At 42.7% G+C, this 21,040-nt stretch overlaps 1 protein-coding gene across 4 annotated transcripts in view; it reads right to left on the reverse strand.

Moving 5' to 3' along the window:
• ZDHHC20 (zinc finger DHHC-type palmitoyltransferase 20) overlaps positions 1 to 16,417 on the reverse strand; it is a 74,389-nt gene extending 57,972 nt beyond the window's left edge. For 2 of the 4 annotated variants that reach the window (XM_024125989.2, XM_024125987.3), the window contains exon 1: positions 16,199 to 16,416. In XM_024125989.2, the coding sequence (XP_023981757.1) occupies positions 16,199 to 16,316 (118 nt within the window). In that variant the 5' untranslated portion in view covers positions 16,317 to 16,416. Of the gene's footprint in view, positions 1 to 15,468; positions 15,487 to 16,198 lie in introns of those variants that run through there. The other 2 variants (XM_028497501.2, XM_024125990.2) reach the window with 2 other exon arrangements.
• Between the last annotated feature and the right edge of the window lie 4,623 nt (positions 16,418 to 21,040).

The following is a 21,040-nucleotide window of genomic DNA, read 5'->3' on the forward strand; positions in this document are numbered from 1 at the left end:
ATAACCATTACAAATTATATTTTTCTCTTCCTTATAACCCTCCTCACTTAGGTCTATAAGAACATACACACATATTTAATGTTCATATCATAGTTTAAGTTGCTGTCTCTGTAGTCATTTGGGTTGTCTAAAGCTCATCCTCATTCTCTAGCAAACTGGTTTTGTTGTAGATACAATTCAAGTTGTTCTATTTATATGCAGTGATTTGGGGGAGACTCAAAAATAATAAACCGTTACCATCATCTTCCCAGAATCCCCAAAGACAGTGACTTTTTGAAGAGAGGAGGCCAGATGTCTTGTGAAATGTGCTACATTCTGAACTTGTTTCTTTTTGGTGTCCTTCACTTCTTCATCTATCCCAACCTCCTCCTCCTCCTACCATTCCATTCAAAGTCTAATGGCTTGAGTATAATTTGAGGGAGCAGGGGGAAGAGGATGGACAAGAATACTCATCTGGGTATCGTATAGTATTTAAGGAGATACTCAGGAGACACATTATTTAAGTTTGCCGCTATCAGTGATGCTACGTTTGGGCCATTTGGTAAGGTAGTGACCACCAAATGTCTCCTTTGTAAAGGTCCATTTTTCACTTTGACAATCACGAAATCTTTTGTGGAGTAAAACGTTAAGGGTATGTGAATATCTTCTTCCCCTAACGGTTTTAGCATCCACTGATATGCCTTGCCTGAATCTATTATTTCGTAGAATTAGAAAATCACCATTAAAAGCCCTCTATTATTTACTTCCATAGTTTTAAGCTGGTCTTCTGTAAAGAGCTTTCCCTCACTGGAGATGAACTAGATTCATCCTAAAAAGGCAGTACAAAAATATAATTATTTCCTTTTAATTACCCATTTTCAGAATAAGATTTTGGTATAATATTTATCTCCAGGACATCCCTGGTGGTGCAGTGGTTAAGGGTCCACCTGCCAATGCAGGGGACACGGGCTCGGGCCCTGGTCTGGAAAGATCCCACATGCCGCGGAGCAACTAAGCCCGTGAGCCACAACTACTGAGCCTGTGCTCTAGAGCCTGTGAGCCACAACCACTGAGCCCATGTGCCACAACTACTGAAGCCTGCGCCTACAGCCCAAGCTCCGCAACAAGAGAAGCCACCGCAATGAGAAGCCCGAGCTCTGCAACGAAGAGTAGCCCCAGCTTGCCGCAACTAGAGAAAGCCCACACGCAGCAACAAAGACCCAATGAAGCCAAAAATAAATAAATGAATAAATTGATTAATTAATTTAAAAAATTCACCTCCATTGTTAGCAAATAAATTTAGTTTTTCTCTTCTGGAATATCAATACAGAAACTTATGGATTTTATTTACTCGATGTGTCATCAAGTACACTTGTTATTTTTATGTTCAAATTGTCTCACTTGGCTAATGCCTCTTCCAGCTGACTCCTGTAGCGTCCTGATCATCCCATTAGTCTCTGAGCACTTCCTTGCACAGCACAAGATGTCCCAGGCTCATTTTATATTTTCCTCCCCTGGACCTGACATTAGCCACTTCTTCAAGTGTCACTGGTTCCTGTTAATGATATTTAGAAACAAAGCTTTGAATTCTCAGGGTGCTCACAGCTACTGGAGTTTCATTGCTTTTAGGCCCTTTGGTTTACAGAAGTATTATACATTTATATTTATATTCACACTGATATTTCCAATTCAAATAGAACATTACAGAGTTTTTTCCTTATTTTCTTGGCATTATATTTGTATCTCTTTACTTTCACAATGAAAATCTTAGTTCCTAAGTAATTTACTTATTTATTCAGTTTAAACTAAAATATACATAAAACAGTTTAAAAACTACATACTAGTTTAAGATTTCTTTGCAGTTTTTTTGTTTTATTCTCTTTTGGCTTTAAACTACATCCAACTAAGGAGTCCTGTGTTACTTTCAAAACTCACTTGAAATAATTCTTTCCTCTGTGTAGTTATAGTACCAACTTCATAAAATTAAGTTCATGATTTCAAATTTTACAGTTTGCTTTTACCCCTCTTTTGTTTTATTTTTATTTTGGATATGTAACAAATATAAATGTTTAAAAGTTAAAACTATGTAAAAAGGTACTCAGAAAGTCCTGGCTTTCATTCCTCACCCCCTCACCCCAGATAATCATTTTTATTAGTGCTTGTTTTATCCTTCCACTATTTCTTTTAGCAAAATAAGCAAGTAAGTATGTTATTTCTAATTTCTTCCTTTATATATCTTGGTCTACACCTTGCTTTTTTCACGTATACCCTAGAAATCACTACACATTAGTACACAGAGACAACCATTGTTTCCTTTTTAAAGCACTGCATGGTATTCCACTGTGTGGGTGTTCCAGTTATACAACCAGGCCTCTATTGATAGCCATCTGGGTTGTCTCCAATCTTCTGCTGTTACAAACAGTGCAGCAATGAATAACCCTATGCATGTGTTGTTTACTTGTGGAAGTTTATCTTCAGTGTAGATTTCTAACAGTGGGATTACTGGACTGAAAGTAAATCTGTCTGCTTTCCCCAAACTCAATTATAGGGGTTGTACCATTTTGATACTCCTACAAGCAATGCATGAGGCTGCTTATTTCTCTACAATAAAATATATTCAGACTTTTGATACTACAGGGTAATTTTACTTTGCATTAAATAAATTAGGGTAAGAATCTTCTCATATGTTTATAAGCCATTTTTGTTTTTTTACCCTATGAACTGCCTATGTCACATCCATTTTTTTTTTTTTTTAATATCATGCTTTCCTCACTCCCTGGTTGTAAGATCGTCCAGCCATGTTTTCTCCTAGTGGTGGAAGGTTCTTATTTTTTATATTCAGATTTGGTCCATTTTGAAATGGCAGATTCCAGGGGTAGGAAAAGTATCAGATAAGCCTAAAAAAAATCTCCTGGCACCTGAAGATAAGGAAGAAAAATGATGGTGACATGTCAAAAGGACACAAACCAAACTGAAAGGGTTCCTACTGGCTAAACCTGGGACAATTTGAGCAACAAAATAAACGATACAGGGATTTCCCTGGTGGCGCAGTGGTTAAGAATCGGCCTGCCAATGCAGGGGACACGGGTTCGAACCCTGGTCCAGGAAGATCCCATATGCCGCGGAGCAACTAAGCCCGTGCGCCACAACTACTGAGCCTGTGCTCTAGAGCCCGCGAGCCACAGCTACTGAGCCCATGCACCACAACTACTGAGCCTGCGCTCTAGAGCCCGTGAGCCACAACTACTGAAGCCTGCATGCCACAACTACTGAAGCCCGCGCACCTAGAGCCCGTGCTCCTCAACAAGAGAAGCCACCTCAATGAGAAGCCCGCACACTGCAATGAAGAGTAGCCCCCGCTCGCTGTAACTAGAGAAAGCCCGCGTGCAGCAACAAAGACCCAATGCAGCCAAAAATAAATAAATAAATAAATAAATAATAAATTTATAAAAAATAAATGTTATAACCCATAAAATAAGAATCCATGAGAGCACGACGATGTAAATGAATGAATAAATAAATAAATGGGGAGGAGGGAAAGCTCTTCCTTTCAGTTTAATTCTAATTATTAAATGTAGAAGATGGGCTTCCCTGGTGGCACAGTGGTTGGGAGTCCGCCTGCCGATGCAGGGGACACAGGTTCGTGCCCCGGTCCGGGAAGATCCCACATGCTGCAGAGCGGCTGGGCCTGTGAGCCATGGCCGCTGAGCCTGTGCGTCCAGAGCCTGTGCCCCGCAACGGGAGAGGCCACGGCAGTGAGAGGCCCGCATACCGCAAAAAAAAAAAAAAAAAAAAAATGTAGACGAAATCACAGAATTAAAAAAATCACCATTTGGCAACCAGCACAGTAATTGTTTCAAGCAAGAGTCCTCAATAGATGCTAAAAAAGAGTAAGTGCAAGTAATCATGAACAGATTTTCCCACAAAGATACTTGTCTCAGGTTGGGTTCTCTGGAATCAGGTGCTGAGACAGTTTGGGGTGCAAGATACTCACTAGGGATCAACGCATGTGAAAGGAAGTGGGGGAAGCAGAATTGGGCAGAGGTAGATGTCTCACTATAGTGCAGGCCTATCCAAGCTTTGGCCACAGGCAGGAAGCTCTGAAGAAGTCCACCCCTTCTCACTCAGCACTGGATGCCACCGCCCAGGAAGGGTGTGACCTTGGGTGAGCCGAGTCACACTGAACAAGCTGAGAGCTGACTGCTGGAAGCTGTCTGCTGACCGCACGTGCCACAACTGAGCAAGTCCTTCCTCAAAGAGGGATGTGTGTGGGTTGTCTGGGTATACCAGAATACTTATTAATTACAAGGAAAACTACCTTTACAGAATAGAGAAACTTGGCAGATACCAGCTTACGTGGTGACCAAAGTAAACAGTTCCCAAGACAGTACAATCAATGACACAGCATTACTTTTGTGGTATTCATGCTATAAAATGTATACATGAGGAAACATCAGACATACCTAATTTGAGGGACATTCTACACAAGAAGCCTGTACTCTTCAAAAATGTCACGGCCATGAAACACAAAACAAGACTGAGAAGCTCTTCCAGATCAAAGGACACTAGAGGGACCTGACAGCTAACTGCAATGTGTGAGCCTGGCTTGGCCTGTGGAGCAGAACAACTGTTTAGTGGGACAACTGGAGAAGTCCAAGTAAGGCTTACAGATTAGAGAGCAGCATTTTATCATGCTAATTTCCTGATCTTGATATCTGTACTCTGATTATGTAAGAGAATGTTCTCTGCTATAGACTGAATGTTTGTGTTCCCCCCAAATTCATGTTAAATCCTAAGGCCCAGTGTGATAGTATTTGAAGGTGGGGCCCTTGGGAAGTGATTACATCATGAGAGTGAGGCTCTCATGAATGGGATTAGTGCCCTAATAAGAAAGAGATCCCTCACTCCTTCCATCATGTGACAATACAGTGAAAAGATGGCCATCTATGAACCAAGAAGTGAGCTCTCACCAGACCCCAGCTGGCACCTTGATCTTAGACTTCCAGTCTCCCTAAGTGAGAAATAAATTTCTACTGTTTATAAGCCACCACCATAAGTCTATGGTATTCTGTTAAAGAACCTGAACAGACTAAGACACTCTTGTTTTTAGAACAAACACTGACGTATTTACAGGTAAAGGGACATAAGGTCTGCAACTTACTCTCAAATATTTCAGAGACAGAATGAATAAATGATAAAGCATGTAGCAAATGATAACCTTTAGGGAATCTGGGTGAAGGATATATGAAAATTCTTTGTACTATTTTTCACAAGTCTAAAATTATTTTAAAATAAAAAGTGTAAAATATAAGAAAGAAAATATTTTATCCATTTGTAGTTTATCTTGGAATACAGTGAGAGATATGCACCCAATTTTATCTCTTATCAAATATCTATCCAGTTGTCCCACCTTCTCCTCTGTGATTTGAGGTGCTACTTTATTCTAAATTTCTATATTTACTGTCTATTTCTGGACATTCTATTCTATTCCATTGGCCAATATGTCTGTCCACACATCATACCATACAACTGGTACACAATTTTTATAACAGATTTTATTTTTTAGAGCAGTTTTAGGTTCATAGCAAAACTGAACAAAAAGTAGAGAGAGTTCTTATTTACACCCCCTGCTTTCAGTTTTAATTATAGAGATTTGTGGTTTAAAATCAGGTGGGGTTCTGCACTCTTTATCATTCTTTCAGAGATTTCTTGGTTGCTCTTTCTTGTTTATTTTTCCATGTGACCTTTAGGATCAACTTGTCTAGTGCCAGAAAAAACAAAACAAAACAAAAAACCATTTACTGGGACTGGATTTATGCATTAACTTGGGGAGAACTGAAGTCTTCGTAATGCCGAGTTATTCTATTCATGAACATGAAATACGTAATGTCTTTCCATTTGTTCAAGTCTACTTCTATGTTTTTCGGAAATGTTTTCCTCCTATAGACCTGGCATTTTTCTTGAGTTTATTAAGTATTTTATCTTTTTGATGTTATTAGAAATGGAGACTTGACTTCTACCATATTTTCAATTATTCATTATTTTCTTTATTGTGTACGTATAGGAAGTGTTGGGTTTTGTTTGCTAATTCTATATCCTGCCATTTTACTCAATTCCTTTTGTTTAGGTGTTCTGTTGTTATTGACTCTCTTGGCTTTTCAACATATACTATCACATCATCTACATGTAGAAATAGCTTTCCCTCTTCCTTTCCAATGTCTTATGCTTCTAATTATTCTCTCTTGATTGAATGTGGTAAGTGGTTTTGTCAATTACAATGTTATTCAATACATAGCAATGGACATAGTGATACATATTTACTGCTGGTTTTAGTGGAAATTAAGTATTTTGTGTGTGTGTAATTTTGTCTGAAAGGTATCCGTTTACTCGTATTTTACTATGTTTTTAATTGGGTATGGATGTTGGATTTTTCAAATATCTTTTTGGCATCTATAAAAATAATGATTCTTCTTCCTAAATGTATTAATATGATGAATTAAGTAACAAAAGTAGAAGGAATTAGTTATTACCCTTTACATCCACTGCTAACACCACTTCCTTCAGAGGCACAAGTCCCTTCAGTTCTGATCGCTTACCACCCCCAACACCACTAACAGAGCTTTGTTCCCAAAGGTCAACAACTGTCTAAGTCTAAAAGGATTTAAATAGATGTTTCATGAAAAAAGAATTCTATGGCAAAAAAGAATTTAGAAAAATACTGGATTAAACAAAGTTACATACTTAGTTACAACAGGGCTTCTTAAAATGTGTAATGTGCAAATGAGCACTGTGAAAATAACGATAGAGACTATTATGTAAAGTCCAAATGAATCTGACAATGTGCATTTATACATTTTTGAATTCACAGTGTCAAATACAGTACCTGGAACACTGTAAACATTCCATGTTTGTTACATTACTAAAATAACATAGAGATTTTTTTTTCTTAAACAAAATTCACATTTTATTTAGGTTGAAATAAACATAGAGATGTTTTTAAGGTCAGGAGAGTATCTATTTTTGAAATTGTGGGTTATCTACTATGTGAATACATTCCAATTCTCCCTCTTGTACTAGGACGGGAAGTGGCAGAAACCCAATTAATTCACTCATTCAACGAATCTATTGAGTACATATTACACAGCACCTGTTTTAGGTTCTGGAAATAAAGCAGTGAACACACTTACCAGGAGAGAAACACAAACAACTACATGTCAAGAATTAATAAGTGCTGTGAGGAACCACAAAGCAGGGTAAGGAGAAAGTGAAAGAGGAAGTACTTATTTTATATAGGGTAGTCAGGAAAGCCTCTTTGATGGCGGAATATCTCGACAGAAACCTAGATGAAGTGAGAGAGCTAGGCTTGTGGAAATCCGGGAGGAAAGCATTCCAGGCAGAAGGAAGAGTAAGTACAAAGGTTCTCAGGTGGGACCATGCAAGGCCTGAGATGCAAGGAGGGCTGGCTGGCTGAAGCAGAATGAGTGAAGGAAGAGATGAGTCAGAAGCAGGGGCGGGCCAAGGCACTAAGGGCCTCACAGGCTACGAAAAGAGCTCTGGATTTCATTAAGAGCAAAGGAGGAAGCCACTGGAGCATGCAGAGAACTAAGGATCTTGACTTGGGCTTTAAAAGATCCACTCTGGCTTTGTGGAGGGCGGGGGAAGAGCGGACTGTTAGGAGGCCAGGGCACATGTGTACATGATGTGTGCCACAGCCACGATGCCATACCTCCTTCCTTAACGCTTACACCAGTGACACACACTGTTAACATTTTGGTGTATTGGTATTATTTCCTTCAGGTGCTGATGATATCCTTTCCATGCAATTAGTTTAAAAGGCTTCCCTGAAGACTTCACATTTAATAAGCTCATGTTTGTTCAATTAGTATGTTAATAATAACTGTTCCTCCTATGATTCCAACTGGGTGGGCCAAAGTTCACGTTAGTGAGTATAATGCAGCACTGGGAAGAGGGAAAGAACACAGAGAATAGAAACGTTTTAAAAACAATTACAAAAAATCTTTATCATCAAGACTTATGGATCTCTGTCTTGGAGAAATTTATTCTTCATAAAACCATAATCCCCATTATCTGTGACTCTTTCAGTTATTTAAGGGTAGGTGCCCATCTGCTCAAGAAGATGTGCTGCATGTTTCAGCAGTATGTAGTTCTGTGTAGCTTATCTGCTCCCAGGAATAGTAGCAGGTACTAATCTTCTTACAGTCCCACATGATGATGATGGGGCGGGCTCCCCCCTTTGACAACAGTTCTCCCACATGCACACTACTGACACTACCACATAGCAAAACAGGAACCCACTTTTACAATATGATCTTCAAATGCAGCCAGTTTTTTAAAAAGTGTGAGAATGTGCTCCTTCACTCACTTAAGACTGTGTGTGGGCATGGGGAGAACGCAACTCTAAGAATTAAACAACAAAAACACTTCCTACCGAAAAAGGGAAGGCAAGAAAAAGTATGCTCGTGGCTATTTACATTTCTCCCCACCCCCAGTAACATTTAAAAGCCTACCCTGCTAAGAACGTTACATGATTCCGTAAGACAGGCATTACCCTGTTTTATACCATAGGGACAAATTCAGAGAGGCTAAATAAGTTATTAAGATCATTCAACAAGTAAAAGGGTACAGCAAGGAGGCCAGTGTGGCAGCTGCAGAACAACTAAAAGAGTGGAAAGGAAATTATGTCATAGAAGGAATGAGGGGAAGAGGCCATGGTAAGGACGTTAGGAGCTCCACTGAACAAGAGAGGAGGCCAGCCAAGGTTTTCATTAGAGGAGTGACAAATCTGGTATTAGTTTTTTTTTTTTTTTTTTTTTTTTTTGCGGTACGTGGGCCTCTCACTGCTGTGGCCTCTCCCGTTGCGGAGCACAGGCTCCGGACGCGCAGGCGCAGTGGCCACGGCTCACGGGCCCAGCCGCTCCGCGGCATGTGGGATCTTCCCGGACCGGGGTACGAACCCGTGTCGCCTGCATCGGCAGGCGGACTCTCAACCACTGTGCCACCAGGGAAGCCCCTGGTATTAGTTTTAAAGGGATCATTCTGGCTGCTTTGTGAAAGACAGGGTACAGGTGGGAAGATCGGGGTGAAATGAGGAGGAAGAGACAAGACATAGGGGTGCTACAATAATATAAGTGATAATGTGGCATAACAAACCACCTCAAACTCAGTGACTTTATTATTGCTTTTTCTCTGGCCGCACAGCACAGCATGCAGGATCGTAGCTCCCCAACCAGGGGCTGAACCCGCACACCCTGCAGTAGAAGTGTGGAGTCTTAACCACTGGACCACCAGGGAAATCCCCCAACCTTAGTGACTTTAAACAACCACCATTTATTATTTCCTACAGTCGTGTGGGTCAGCAGTTCAGGCTGTGATCAGCTGGGCTGTTTTTCTACTAGCTGCAGTCAACAGGCAGCTAGACTGGGGCAGGAGCTCATCCACACATCAGTAACTCTGGTGCTTAACTCATCTTGCCTTGGCCTCTCTCTCCATATGGTCTAGCCTGAAAGGCGACCAGAACGTTCCAGAAGAGTTAACATGAAAGATGCATGCTGTTTGGAGCCTAGGCTCCAGATCTCACACATCACTCCCACCACGTTCTATTAGTCAAAACAAGTACAAAGCCAGCCCAGATTCACTGGGTGGGTAAACAGATTCCACCTCTTGGGAGGAAGTACAAATTATTGTGGCCATGTTTTTCAATCTACTACACACAACAGAGATCATGGTGGCTTGAAGAAATATAGCTGCAATGGTGGTGGTGAGAAGCAACTGGATTTTGGTACACTTAATGACAGGATTTGCTGATTGATGGGATGTAAAATGACTTTTCAACCTGGGAACTGAAAGGATGAAACTGCCATTTACTGAGCTAAGATAGGAGGAGCAGTTCAGCAGAGAGAAAAAAACTCAAAAGAGTTTTGTTTTGGACAATAAGTCTGAGATGCCTCTAAGATATATGAGCAGAGACGTAAAGTAAACAGACACTAGAGGCTGGAGTTTAGCATGCGACGTCTTCTTTGCCACAAAGTGGAAGTGACCAGCAGAGAAAAAAAGTTTTATCCATGTTGACTAGGGCATAATGTTGTTCTTCCAAATAGTCTAACCTGTTTCTAAGGTGTCCAGCACCTCTTCCATATTCCTTGACTTATAAGAAAGCAGTAGAGGTCCAAAGAAGGTTCAGTTTATATGGAAGAAAATATAAAAGCTCTTTTTCTTCGTTTGGGCTTGGGTTTTTTGGGGTATTATCTATAGAGTTCTCTCAGACCAGTCTGCTTTCTAGTATCAACAGAAAATGCTACCAGGACAGATTAAATCACTAGCAGTCATAAGGAAAAAAAAACTGTTCTTCAAAAAAAGAAAAGAAAAAGGCCAGGATAATGAAGAATGCAAATAATAAAGTTTGCAGAACACTATAGCTTTCTTTTTTTTTTTTAACAATAGCTTTCAAAAGGCAAGTTATATAGAAAAGTATTACACTCCAGCTCTAAAAACAGATATGAAATAACAAAATTAAAACGTTTTTAAAAATACTCTAATTCATGTCATTCCTATGTCCTCTACTGAGGATGAGATTTAGGGAGCCAGATTTTTTCAAAACAGTATCATCATAATTTCAAAGAATCATTGTTTCAAAATCCAAAACAGAGACTGCAGAACCAATAAACAATATCATGTAGGCTTTAACCCCAAAGAATGTTGAAATATATGTTGGTAATTATAATTTAATTGTTCTTGTGGATGTTTGTTCAACATATTCAAAAATGATTCAAGTGAGTTTACAGGAGTATGATTCCATTTGATTCAACACATATTTATTGAAAGCCTACTAGTAACTAGATTCTCTAGTGGATACAAAGATGAGCAGGACCCATCCATACTATAAATCTTAAAAGCAGGATTTTTAAAATACTTAAATGTAATAAAGTGTATGGTTTTTATTTATATTCTAATTCAATGCACAAGTGATCTGTGGAGGCTTACTAGAAATATATTCTTAAATAAAACCGCATTTTAGAAACAGAAAAATACAAATTAGAATGTGAAGTAGAGAATAAAGGGAGAAATACTGATATCTGCTAAAATACAGATGAACCTCAAAAACATGTGAAAGACACCAGGCACAAAAGACCACTTACTGTTGACTTCATTTGCATGAGATGTCCAGAAAAGGCATATGCAGAGACAGAGCGCTGATTAGCGCTGCCTGCAACTGGGGATGGGAACAGGAATTAACCACAAATGGTCACAAGGGATCTGACTGGGGGGATAAAAAATGTTCTAAAAATGGATGGTCGTAATGACTGCATCACTTGGCTAAGTTTTCTAAAAATCACTACAAATGAATAAATTTTATGGTATGTAAATTATATCTCGATAAAGTTGCTTTTTGAAAAAAAAGGCAAAATAAAAACTTTTACAGACATACACAAGCAGAAATAATTGAGCACCAACTGACCTGCATTACAATAAAGGTTGAAGAAAGCCCTCAGGCAGAAGAGAATGACACCAGTTGGAAATACAGATTCATAAAAAAGAATGAAGTATACCAGAAATGATAACCACATAGGTAAACATATAAGATTTGTTTACTTATTTAAATATTGTTAAAAGATAATAAACTGCCTAAACAAAACAATAGCAATATAGTGTTAGTTTCCTAGCATATAAAATGCTGACAACAACAGCATAAAGGCTATGAGGGAAGAAATGGAACAATGCTTTTACAGGGTACTGTATGTGAACTGGTATATCAATAGAAGATAATGATAAATTAAATATGTATGCTATAAACCTCAAAGCAACCACTAAAATAATAGAGTTACAGCTAATAAGCCAACAAAGGAGAGAAAACAGAATCATACAAAATAATTTAAAATCTTTTGAAAATTGATTAATTCAAAAGAAGGCAGGACGAGGAGGAAAAGGGAAAAAAGGACAGGACAGATTTTTTTAAAAAGCAAATGATAAGACTTAAAGTTACCCACATCAACAATCACGTTAAATGCAAATGGTCAAAACAGGCCAATTAAAAGGCAGAGATGGTACAGCACGGTGACTATCGTTGTATTTGAGAGTTGCTACGAGAGTAAATTTTAAAAGTTTGCATCACAAGGAAAGAACTTTGTAACTATGTGTGGTGATGGATGCTAACTAATCTTCTTGTGGTGATCACTTTGCAGTACATACACATATTGACTCATTATGCTGGACACCTGAAATGAATGTTACATGCCAATTAAAGCTCAATTTAAAAAAAGAAAAGAAAGGGCAGATATTTTCAGACTGGATTAAAAAAGCAAGACCCAACTATATGCTGCTTACAAGAAATGCATTTTAAATATAAAGATTAAACAGGTGAAAGTAAAAGGACATACCATGCTAATACTAATCAAAAGAAAGATTAGTGGACATGTCAGTATCTGCCAAAGTAGATTTCAGAGCAAACAATATTACCAGGGATAAGAAAGTCACTTCATAATGATAAAGGGTCAATTCATGAAGAGGACACAACAATCCTAAACATTTTATGTACCTAATTACGGAGCTGCAAAATACATGAAGCAAAAGCTGAGAGAACTACTAGGAGAAAGAGACAAATCCAATTGTTGTTATACTTCTCTAAGTAATTAATTGATAAAACAAATAGAAAATCAGCAAGAACACAGAAGATTCGAACACTATCAACCAACCTGCCTTAACTGACAATTATGGAGCATTATGACATAACAGAATACCCAACAACAAACAACAAAATACACCACTGAAAACAGAATACGTTTTTCTCAAACGCACATGGAACGCTTCAAAGACAGACCACATTCTGGGCCATAAAACAAGCTTGAATACATTTTAAAGGACAAGTCATATAGGTATGTTCTCTGACCACATGGAATTATATTTGAAATCAGTAACAAAAAGAGATCTGAAAAATCCCCAAGTAACTGCAAACTAAATAGCATACTTATAAAATAACCTATGGGTCAAAGGTGAAATGAAAAATGAAATTAGAAAATAATTTTAATTGAATTTAAATGAAAATACAATATATCAACATTCATGGGATGTGAATAAAGCAGTATTTGGGGTAGATATATAGGAGTAAACACTTAAAAAAGGGCTCAAATCAATCAGTTCAATTTGCATATTGAGAAACTAGAAAAAGAGCAAGTTAATCCCAAAGTAAAAGAGAAAGGGAAATAATATCAGACAAGAAATCAGTGAAATAGAAAACAGAGAAACAACAGAGAAAAATAAGTGAAATCAAAAGCTGGTTCTTTTGAAATCAATAAAATACATTGGAGTCAACTGTGTCAAGACAGTGTGCTCAATGTTGATGTTTAAGCTATTTATCTTGTCTCTTTCTAAATCTGAAAAAACTATGCAGGAGACATAGGAATTATTAGATACACAGATTCAGAGGTTACTGTTCTATCCTATCCTACTATATATAAAATAATCAACAAGGGCCTACTGTATAGCACAGGGAATTCTATTCAGTATCTTTTTTTTTTTTTTTTTTTTTGCGGTACGCGGGCCTCTCACTGTTGTGGCCTCTCCCGTTGCGGAGCACAGGCTCCGGACGCGCATGCTCAGCGGCCATGACTCATGGGCCCAGCCGCTCCGCGGCATGCGGGATCTTCCCGGACCGGGGCACGAACCCGTGTCCCCTGCATCGGCAGGCGGACTCTCAACCACTGCGCCACCAGGGAAGCCCAGGGATAGTTTTAATGTGAGAGTGAATGAGCTTTTATGCTCCACCATGTAGGCCAGTGACACTGCGGAGCTCCCAAACGCTTCCTAGTTATACTCTGGTAACTTAGAAGCAGTAAACACAGTCCCTATGTAAGACCACTGAGTAAGTGGTAAGTAAGTGGTAAGTAAGTAAGTCACCACTGAGTATTTTAAAATTCTAACAAGCATTTGGGCCTTAACTGTTGCACAATGTTTTAACTTAATGAAATCCTGGGGGTGTGATCTCTAAATGACGCACTAAAGCCTAACTGATCTCCTAAGAGGGCAACCACTTAGCTCCACCCCAATTCCCCACTGTGGATGGAACAATTACAGTTCCAGTGACCCTCTTGGCTCACGAAAAGTTATATGCAGAGTGGAAAGATGTGGGTCACAACCCTGTAGCCACTCAACAGCTATGTGACCGACCAAAGGACCAGTCTCATTCCCTTCATCTGTAGAGAGACCTATGCTCAAAGGCATGAAAGGGGTAAAGGGGAGAACGATGGAATGTTCCCCCCTACTAGCACATGCACGCTCCTTTCCCTTCATGTTTTCTTTTTTAAGATTTTTTTTTGATGTGGACCATTTTTTTTAAATGAATTTATTTATTTTAAATTTATTTTTGGCTGTGTTGGGTCTTCGTTGCTGCGCACGGGCTTTCTCTAGTTGTGGCGAGCGGGGCTACTCTTCGTTGCGATGGGCGGGCTTCTCATTGTGGCGGCTTCTCCTGTTGCAGAGCACGGGCTCTAGGTGCACAGGCTTCAGTAGTTGTGGCACGTGGGCTCTAGAGCGCAGGCTCAGCAGTTGTGGGCACAGGCTTAGCTGCTCCGCAGCATGTGGGATCTTTCTGGACCAGGGCTCGAACCTGTGTCTCCTGCATTGGCAGGCAGATTCCTAACCACTGCGCCACCAGGAAAGTCCTGATGTGGACCATTTTTAAAGTCTTTATTGAATTTGTTACAATATTGCTTCTGTTTCGGTTTTTTGGCTGCAAGGCATGTGGGATCCCAATCCCAGCTACCCGACCAGGGATGGAACCCGCACCCCCTGTATTGGAAGGCGAAGTCTTAACCACTGGACCGCCAGGGAAGTCCCTCCCTTCGTGTTTGATGTCACCTCTTGATATGTGTGATAACCATCTATAGGTTAAATGTGCAGTTTCAACATAAACGCACATTTTCAAGTAAAGCTTCAGAACCTTTACTTTAAAACCACTATGGAATTAGAAGAGGAAGGGAATAATCTTCTGATAGAATTAAATAAGACGGGTGGAATAAATCTTATTCCCTTCGGAGAGTAAATAAGGTATGGGACTTCCCTGGCAGTCCAGTGGTTAGGACTCCGGGCTTCCACTTCAGGGCGCACAGCTTCCATCCCTGGTGGTGGAACTAAGATCCCGCAAGCCAGAGGGGTGTGGTCCAAAAAAGAAGGTAAAGCATCATCACAAGCTGTTCAGAGTCCCATGATCATGATCACTTTCTGGAAGAAGCTTTAAGAAATACCTCAATCTGGTCAATTTTAATTGATGCAAACATTTTCGGCAAACACTTTGGTATCCAAAAGGATGAAACTAAACAATCATATGCAACAGATGAACTCCATTATTATTTGGAAACGTATTCCACAACTAATTTATTCTGGACCTACTTGCAGGGATAGTTTCCCTGAAAATTAAATGTTTTATAGGTACAAAATAACTTTCCCAAAGGTGGATATTTTCATTTAAAAACCTACCCTCAAAACTTCTGAGCCAAAGCAGTCTCCTTCACGTGCAGAACTCGGTTTTAACCAAGCTTATTCGCGAGCTGCACCAGCGCAGGGCCCTGACCCGAGCGAGGGTCCCGATTCTGCCCTTCCAAGTAGAGTGGGTGGTGCCACTTCTTCCCATTCAGACAATTAGCATCTACCTCCTGTGCCTTTTCTCCGCTTAAGGTATACACTGCTGGGCCCTTCAGAAAACTGCGGACTCGGCGTAGACCCAGACGAGATCATTCTGGGGGACCAAGGGACCGGGTTTACCGACAGCACCGAGCCTCTGGTCCTGAGCTCCCAGCACCGACCGACACTAGCGGCAGACACGCCGAGCGACGCGGAGGAGGCCGGCGGGTCCGGCGAGCGGCGGCTGGACCACGGCCCCCGCGTGGGCGCTCCGCGGCGACCCTCCGCCCGCGCTCAGGGCCCAGGGCCGAGGAGAACGCCCTCGGTACCCAGGCGGAGGGAACGTCAACTCCGCAAACAGCCGGGACACAGAGGCCGGGCCCGGCGGCCGCCGCTCCCTCGCCTCAGAAGCACATTGTGTCTAAGAGGCTGGACGCCGACCCCAAACACACGGGCTGAACCGGGCCCCGCGGCCGGGCTCGGGCGTACACACGCGGGCGCGGGGGAGCGCCCTGCCCACCGAGCGCGCCTGCCCGGCGCCGGAGGCCGCGCCGAGGGGCCTCCCCCCGCCCCACCCGGTACTCACACACGCACAGCTCCACCACGTACGCGTAGTAGGACCACACGACCACGAAGGTGATGAAGAGCACCGGCACCCAGCCCACGGTGCGCTGGCAGCAGCGCCAGAACGTGCAGGGCGCCATGTTCCGCCGGCGGCCTCGGCACCCAGCTGCTTGGGGTGGCGGGGCACGCCAGACCCCCGGCGGCGGCGGCGGCAGCGGCAGCACCAGCGGCAGCAGCAGCGGCAGCAGCAGCAGGAGCGCCTACTCGGGCACTCCCCGCGGCTCGGCGCCCCGCCCCCGCCTCCGCCTCCGCCCCGACCCCTCCCGGCCGCACGTCGCCCCCGGCCCCCCCCCCGCCCCCATGTTCCGCCGGCGGCCTCGGCACCCAGCTGCTTGGGGTGGCGGGGCACGCCAGACCCCCGGCGGCGGCGGCGGCAGCGGCAGCACCAGCGGCAGCAGCAGCAGCAGGAGCGCCTACTCGGGCACTCCCCGCGGCTCGGCGCCCCGCCCCCGCCTCCGCCTCCGCCCCGACCCCTCCCGGCCCCACGTCGCGCCCGGCCCCGCCCCCGCCCCGCATTGCGTCCGCGTCGACCGCCGCCGGGGGCGGGGTCTCCGCGCCGTGGGGGCGGGGCACGAACGGGCGTGGCCTGCTGGGCGGGCGGTGGAAGGGGCGGGGTAGCGGGCGGTGGAAGTGAGCGGAGGGAGCGCGCAGGCGCGGTGCGCAGCGCCTCCTGGCGGCCGGCGAGGGCGTGGCGCGGCTCTGGCGGACTGAGGCTCCCGGGGGGAGGCTCCCTGCGGAGCGACCGCGCCCACCCGAGCTGTGGCCTCAGGGGCCCCACGTGCCTCTCCTCTTGGGACCCCCGCGCTTGGAAATAATTTGCTCGTGTTTCGAGCGGAAGCCCTCCGTTTTCGGAGATGGAAACCGTAGGTGCGTGTGATTTAAGATGGAAGCCGTGTAGTGGGTCAGTTTGATTTGAAACGCAAATTTAAGGTTGAATTGTGAACGGGTAACAGCCCTCTCCGTGCCCGGCAAAAACTACTGAAATTTACAGAATTTGTTTATACTTGGCGAATCTAAACAACGGCTGTAACAACGGCTGTAGTCATTAACGCCTGTAATCATTAAAGAACCTTCAAGTTTCGATGCTTGCAGATTTCAAGGGAGACAGATGACCCTGTTGAGTGAGTCCGTGACCTTGGCCTCTGGGATGGGCCTTACCGCGGAGGGAGCACAGGAAGGGCAGGCACTCATCCCTGCGCAGGGCGTGGGCGTTCATCTCCCCGTACCGCGTTCTCCTCTTTAGTGACGAAAGCAGGTGGACAACGCCTGTTTGCCAGGCCCTAAGCCAGTTGTTCTAGTTCATGTAAAGGGGACAAATCATGTCCCAGCCAAGGCGGCTCCCCCATATCGCCTTGTAGGACAGCTTCTTCCTTCAGGACCGTGGCTTTCAACAGAGCCTGGAGGACACAGGGCGGCTCCCCGTCCCGGAAGTGTGCAGCTGCCCTGAGGACTGCGTCTGCAGAGTCCCCACTCTCACCGCCACCCAGGAACTCCAAAATGCCATCTTAAGTTCCAGTTCCGAGCTGAGGGCTGGGGAAGAATAAGGGCAACTAGAGGTAGCTGTGAAACCATTAGACACGGTTGACAGAAGCCGTGTAGCTATAAATATGGAGAGTGAAGAAGAAAAAAACCCGCAAACTCATAAATTTAGAATTAAACCACAATTCCAAAACACACACACAAATCTAATACTAAGAGAGAACGCAAAAAAAAAAAAAAAAATTAACAATAAGAACTTGAATTTGGGACTTCCCTGGTGGTCCAGCGGTTAAGACTCTGCACTTCCGATGCAGGAGGGCTGGTCAGGGAACTAAGATCCCACATGCCCGCGTGGTGTGGCCAAAAAAAAAAAAGAACTTGAATTCACTGAAAATAATTTTATGAAGCAGTCTTACAAAGGCTTTTAAAAACAGTATATGGCACGAGTTCCCTAGTGGTCTAGTGATTAGGATCCAGCACTTTCACTGTCATAGCCCGGGTGTGTGGTGTGGCCAGAAAGTAAATAAAATAAAACAAAATAATAAAAACAATACATGGCATGCCCAAAGGGGTAAATGAAAAAATAATTTCCATCTGAAAAGAACAAAAATTTTTGAAACAAAATAATAAAAATTGGGAAAAGAACAGGTGGATTTTAAAAGTAACCATTTAGAAATCTTCACAATATTAAAATATTGTCAAATTTAAAACTCTGAATAGACAGATTCTAATCTGGACACTGGAGAAGAGGGACTTAGCAAGTTGGAAGAGGGTTCTAATTCATCCAGAACACAACACAGAGAATAATTTTTAAATATGAAAAACATGGAAGATATACCGGCAGACTTAAACATACATTTATGATAAGCGTTCCAGAAGAAGAGGATGAGAGGAATGTCAAAGAAATGAGTTTTGAAAAGATTAAGTATGAGAATATTCCAGAACTGAAGAAAGACATAAGTCCTTAAAACCTAGACACAGAGTAGTGAAATTATAAACATTTAGAATAAACAGAAAAAATCTTTAGGATTTTTCAGATTCCAGAGATAGAAATCAAATTTCCTTTGGTAACCAAAGGAACACTAATTAGACTGGCAGCTGACTTCCTCTCAGCGATAACAGATGCCAGAAGACAACAAAGTGGTATTCTCAGTGCTGAGAGAAAGTAATTGGTATCCCTAAATTTTATAGCCAGAGAAATGATCACTTAAGAGCAAAGGCAAAGTGAAAAGGCAACCAATGGAATGGGAGAAACATTTGCAAATCATATATCTGATAAGGGATTGCTCTGCACAAAATGTAAAGAACTGGCCCTTCCCCTCACCCTGGCATCTCCCACCCCTCCGTCAGACCTGGCCCATCTCTGCCTCAGGGGAGCCTTCCCTCAATCCCTGTCCTTGCCTGGCTGCTAAGGAATTGGTCCCAATCTCACAGGACCAACTTATCCCCAGACCTTGACTTTACTGAATGTAAAAGTAACATTTCCACTACCCATCCCTTAAACATCAGAAACGCTCCATCCATCAGCAGAGATGGGTTCCAGTTTATGGTGCCTTTTTTGCCCTTTTCTTTCTTAATCTTTTTATTTTGAAACAATTTTAAGTTTGCAGAAGAGTTTTTAAGATAGTAGAGTTCCTATATAGCCTTCACTCAGCCTCCCTAATGCTAACATCTTATAAAACCATGATGTATTTATCAAAACTAAGAAATTAACATGGATACAACACTTTAAACTACAGGCTTATTTTTACCAGTTTTCCCACGAATATCCTTTTCTGCCCCAGAATCCCACTGTTGCATTTAGTCGCCACATCTTCTTAGTCTCCTCCAGTCTGTCTTCCTTGCTTTGCATGGAAAAACACTTTCAAAAAGTACTGGTCAGGTATTTTTCAGAATGTCCTTCAATCTGGGTTTGTCTGATGTTTTCCCATGACTAGACTGCGGTTATGGATTTGGGGAAGAAAAGCACAGAGACGTGTGCCTTTCTCATCATGGCAGGTGGATGTGATGTTGACAAGCCTACTGTTGACATTAGCCTTCATCACTTGCTTAAGGTACTGTTTCCACTGTAAAGTCACAATTTCCCTTTCCCTGCACTATGCATTAGAAAACAGTCGTCAAGTCCAGCCACATTCAAAGGGAAAGGAATTAAATTCTACCTCCTGCAGGGAGGAATGTCAAGGACTTTGTGGCCATCTGTTCAATTTGGGGGGAGGTACTTTGAGGCTATGCAAATATCCTGCTTCTCTGCAAAGTGTCTCCCACTAATTTGAACATCCATTGGTGGACCTTGGCTGCACCAGGCCTTTTTCTTTTTCTCTGCTGTGTAGTTGACTAATGATCTGTTTGTTGACTAATGAAATGCAGCCAAAAAGTGTGTCCAGAGACTCAGCTGTCACGGTGTGATGACAAATAGATTCCTGACCCTGATGACTGCAGGAGTTTCTGGTTTGGTTAGATCTGTGTTTGCTCTTCTGGAATCTGTCCCCAGAAAGCTTCCGGGCCACTGGTTCACTGATTGGTCCAGGCACGTGTTACTGACTGCATTTAGGCTACAGGGAAAGCCTGGGCTTGGCTGCTGCCTCAGGAAACATTGACTGCCTACCAGAAAAGAGCAGGTTTTTAGGAAACATTACGCAGCTCTACTGTCTGCGTTGCTGTGATCTCTCTATGATTGCTCTGGATTGAGAACTGACAAGTTTCTGGCAAACAAAGGCAGAGTGGACACTCCATTCCAGACAGGAGAGGGGCACAGGCCAAGCTCTGGAGTGCGTGTGTGTGCGTGAGTCTGTGTGTATGTAGGTGGGTGTGTGTGTGAGGGGTGTCAGTATTTGGAACTGCCCTGTAGTCATTCAGCCTCTCTATGTTAAACCCCTGTATGATACACTCAGGGACCTCTCCTATGTATGATTATTTAATTAAAGATAGTTTCCCCAGACCGTGAGCTTTCTGAAAGAGGGACTGGGTCTGTTTTGCTTCCATGGTGAGCCCAGCACTGTCAGGCACAGAAGAGGCACTGAATAATATTAATTGACATAACCTGGAATTAGGGGTGTCCATGCTTTCCCCACAGTTTTCTCAAACTCCCCATAACTTTGATTACAGAAGCAGTCTTGCATATGGTGGTGATGTTCTTAGTATTATTAGAATAGCGTTAAAGCTTATTTATATTATGAGATGAAGAAACATTTGTGGACCAGCCTAGGGATGGAACCATGATGTGGAACACTAGTAAGGATAAATTGACTTGGGGCATCGTGGAAAAAAGATGGGTTGTGGTGTCAGTGATATTTGGATTCAAGCCCCAGCTACCTCACTTGTTAGC

The sequence above is a fragment of the Physeter macrocephalus genome, chromosome 13 (assembly GCF_002837175.3).
Source record: "Physeter macrocephalus isolate SW-GA chromosome 13, ASM283717v5, whole genome shotgun sequence".
NCBI lineage: Eukaryota > Metazoa > Chordata > Mammalia > Artiodactyla > Physeteridae > Physeter > Physeter macrocephalus.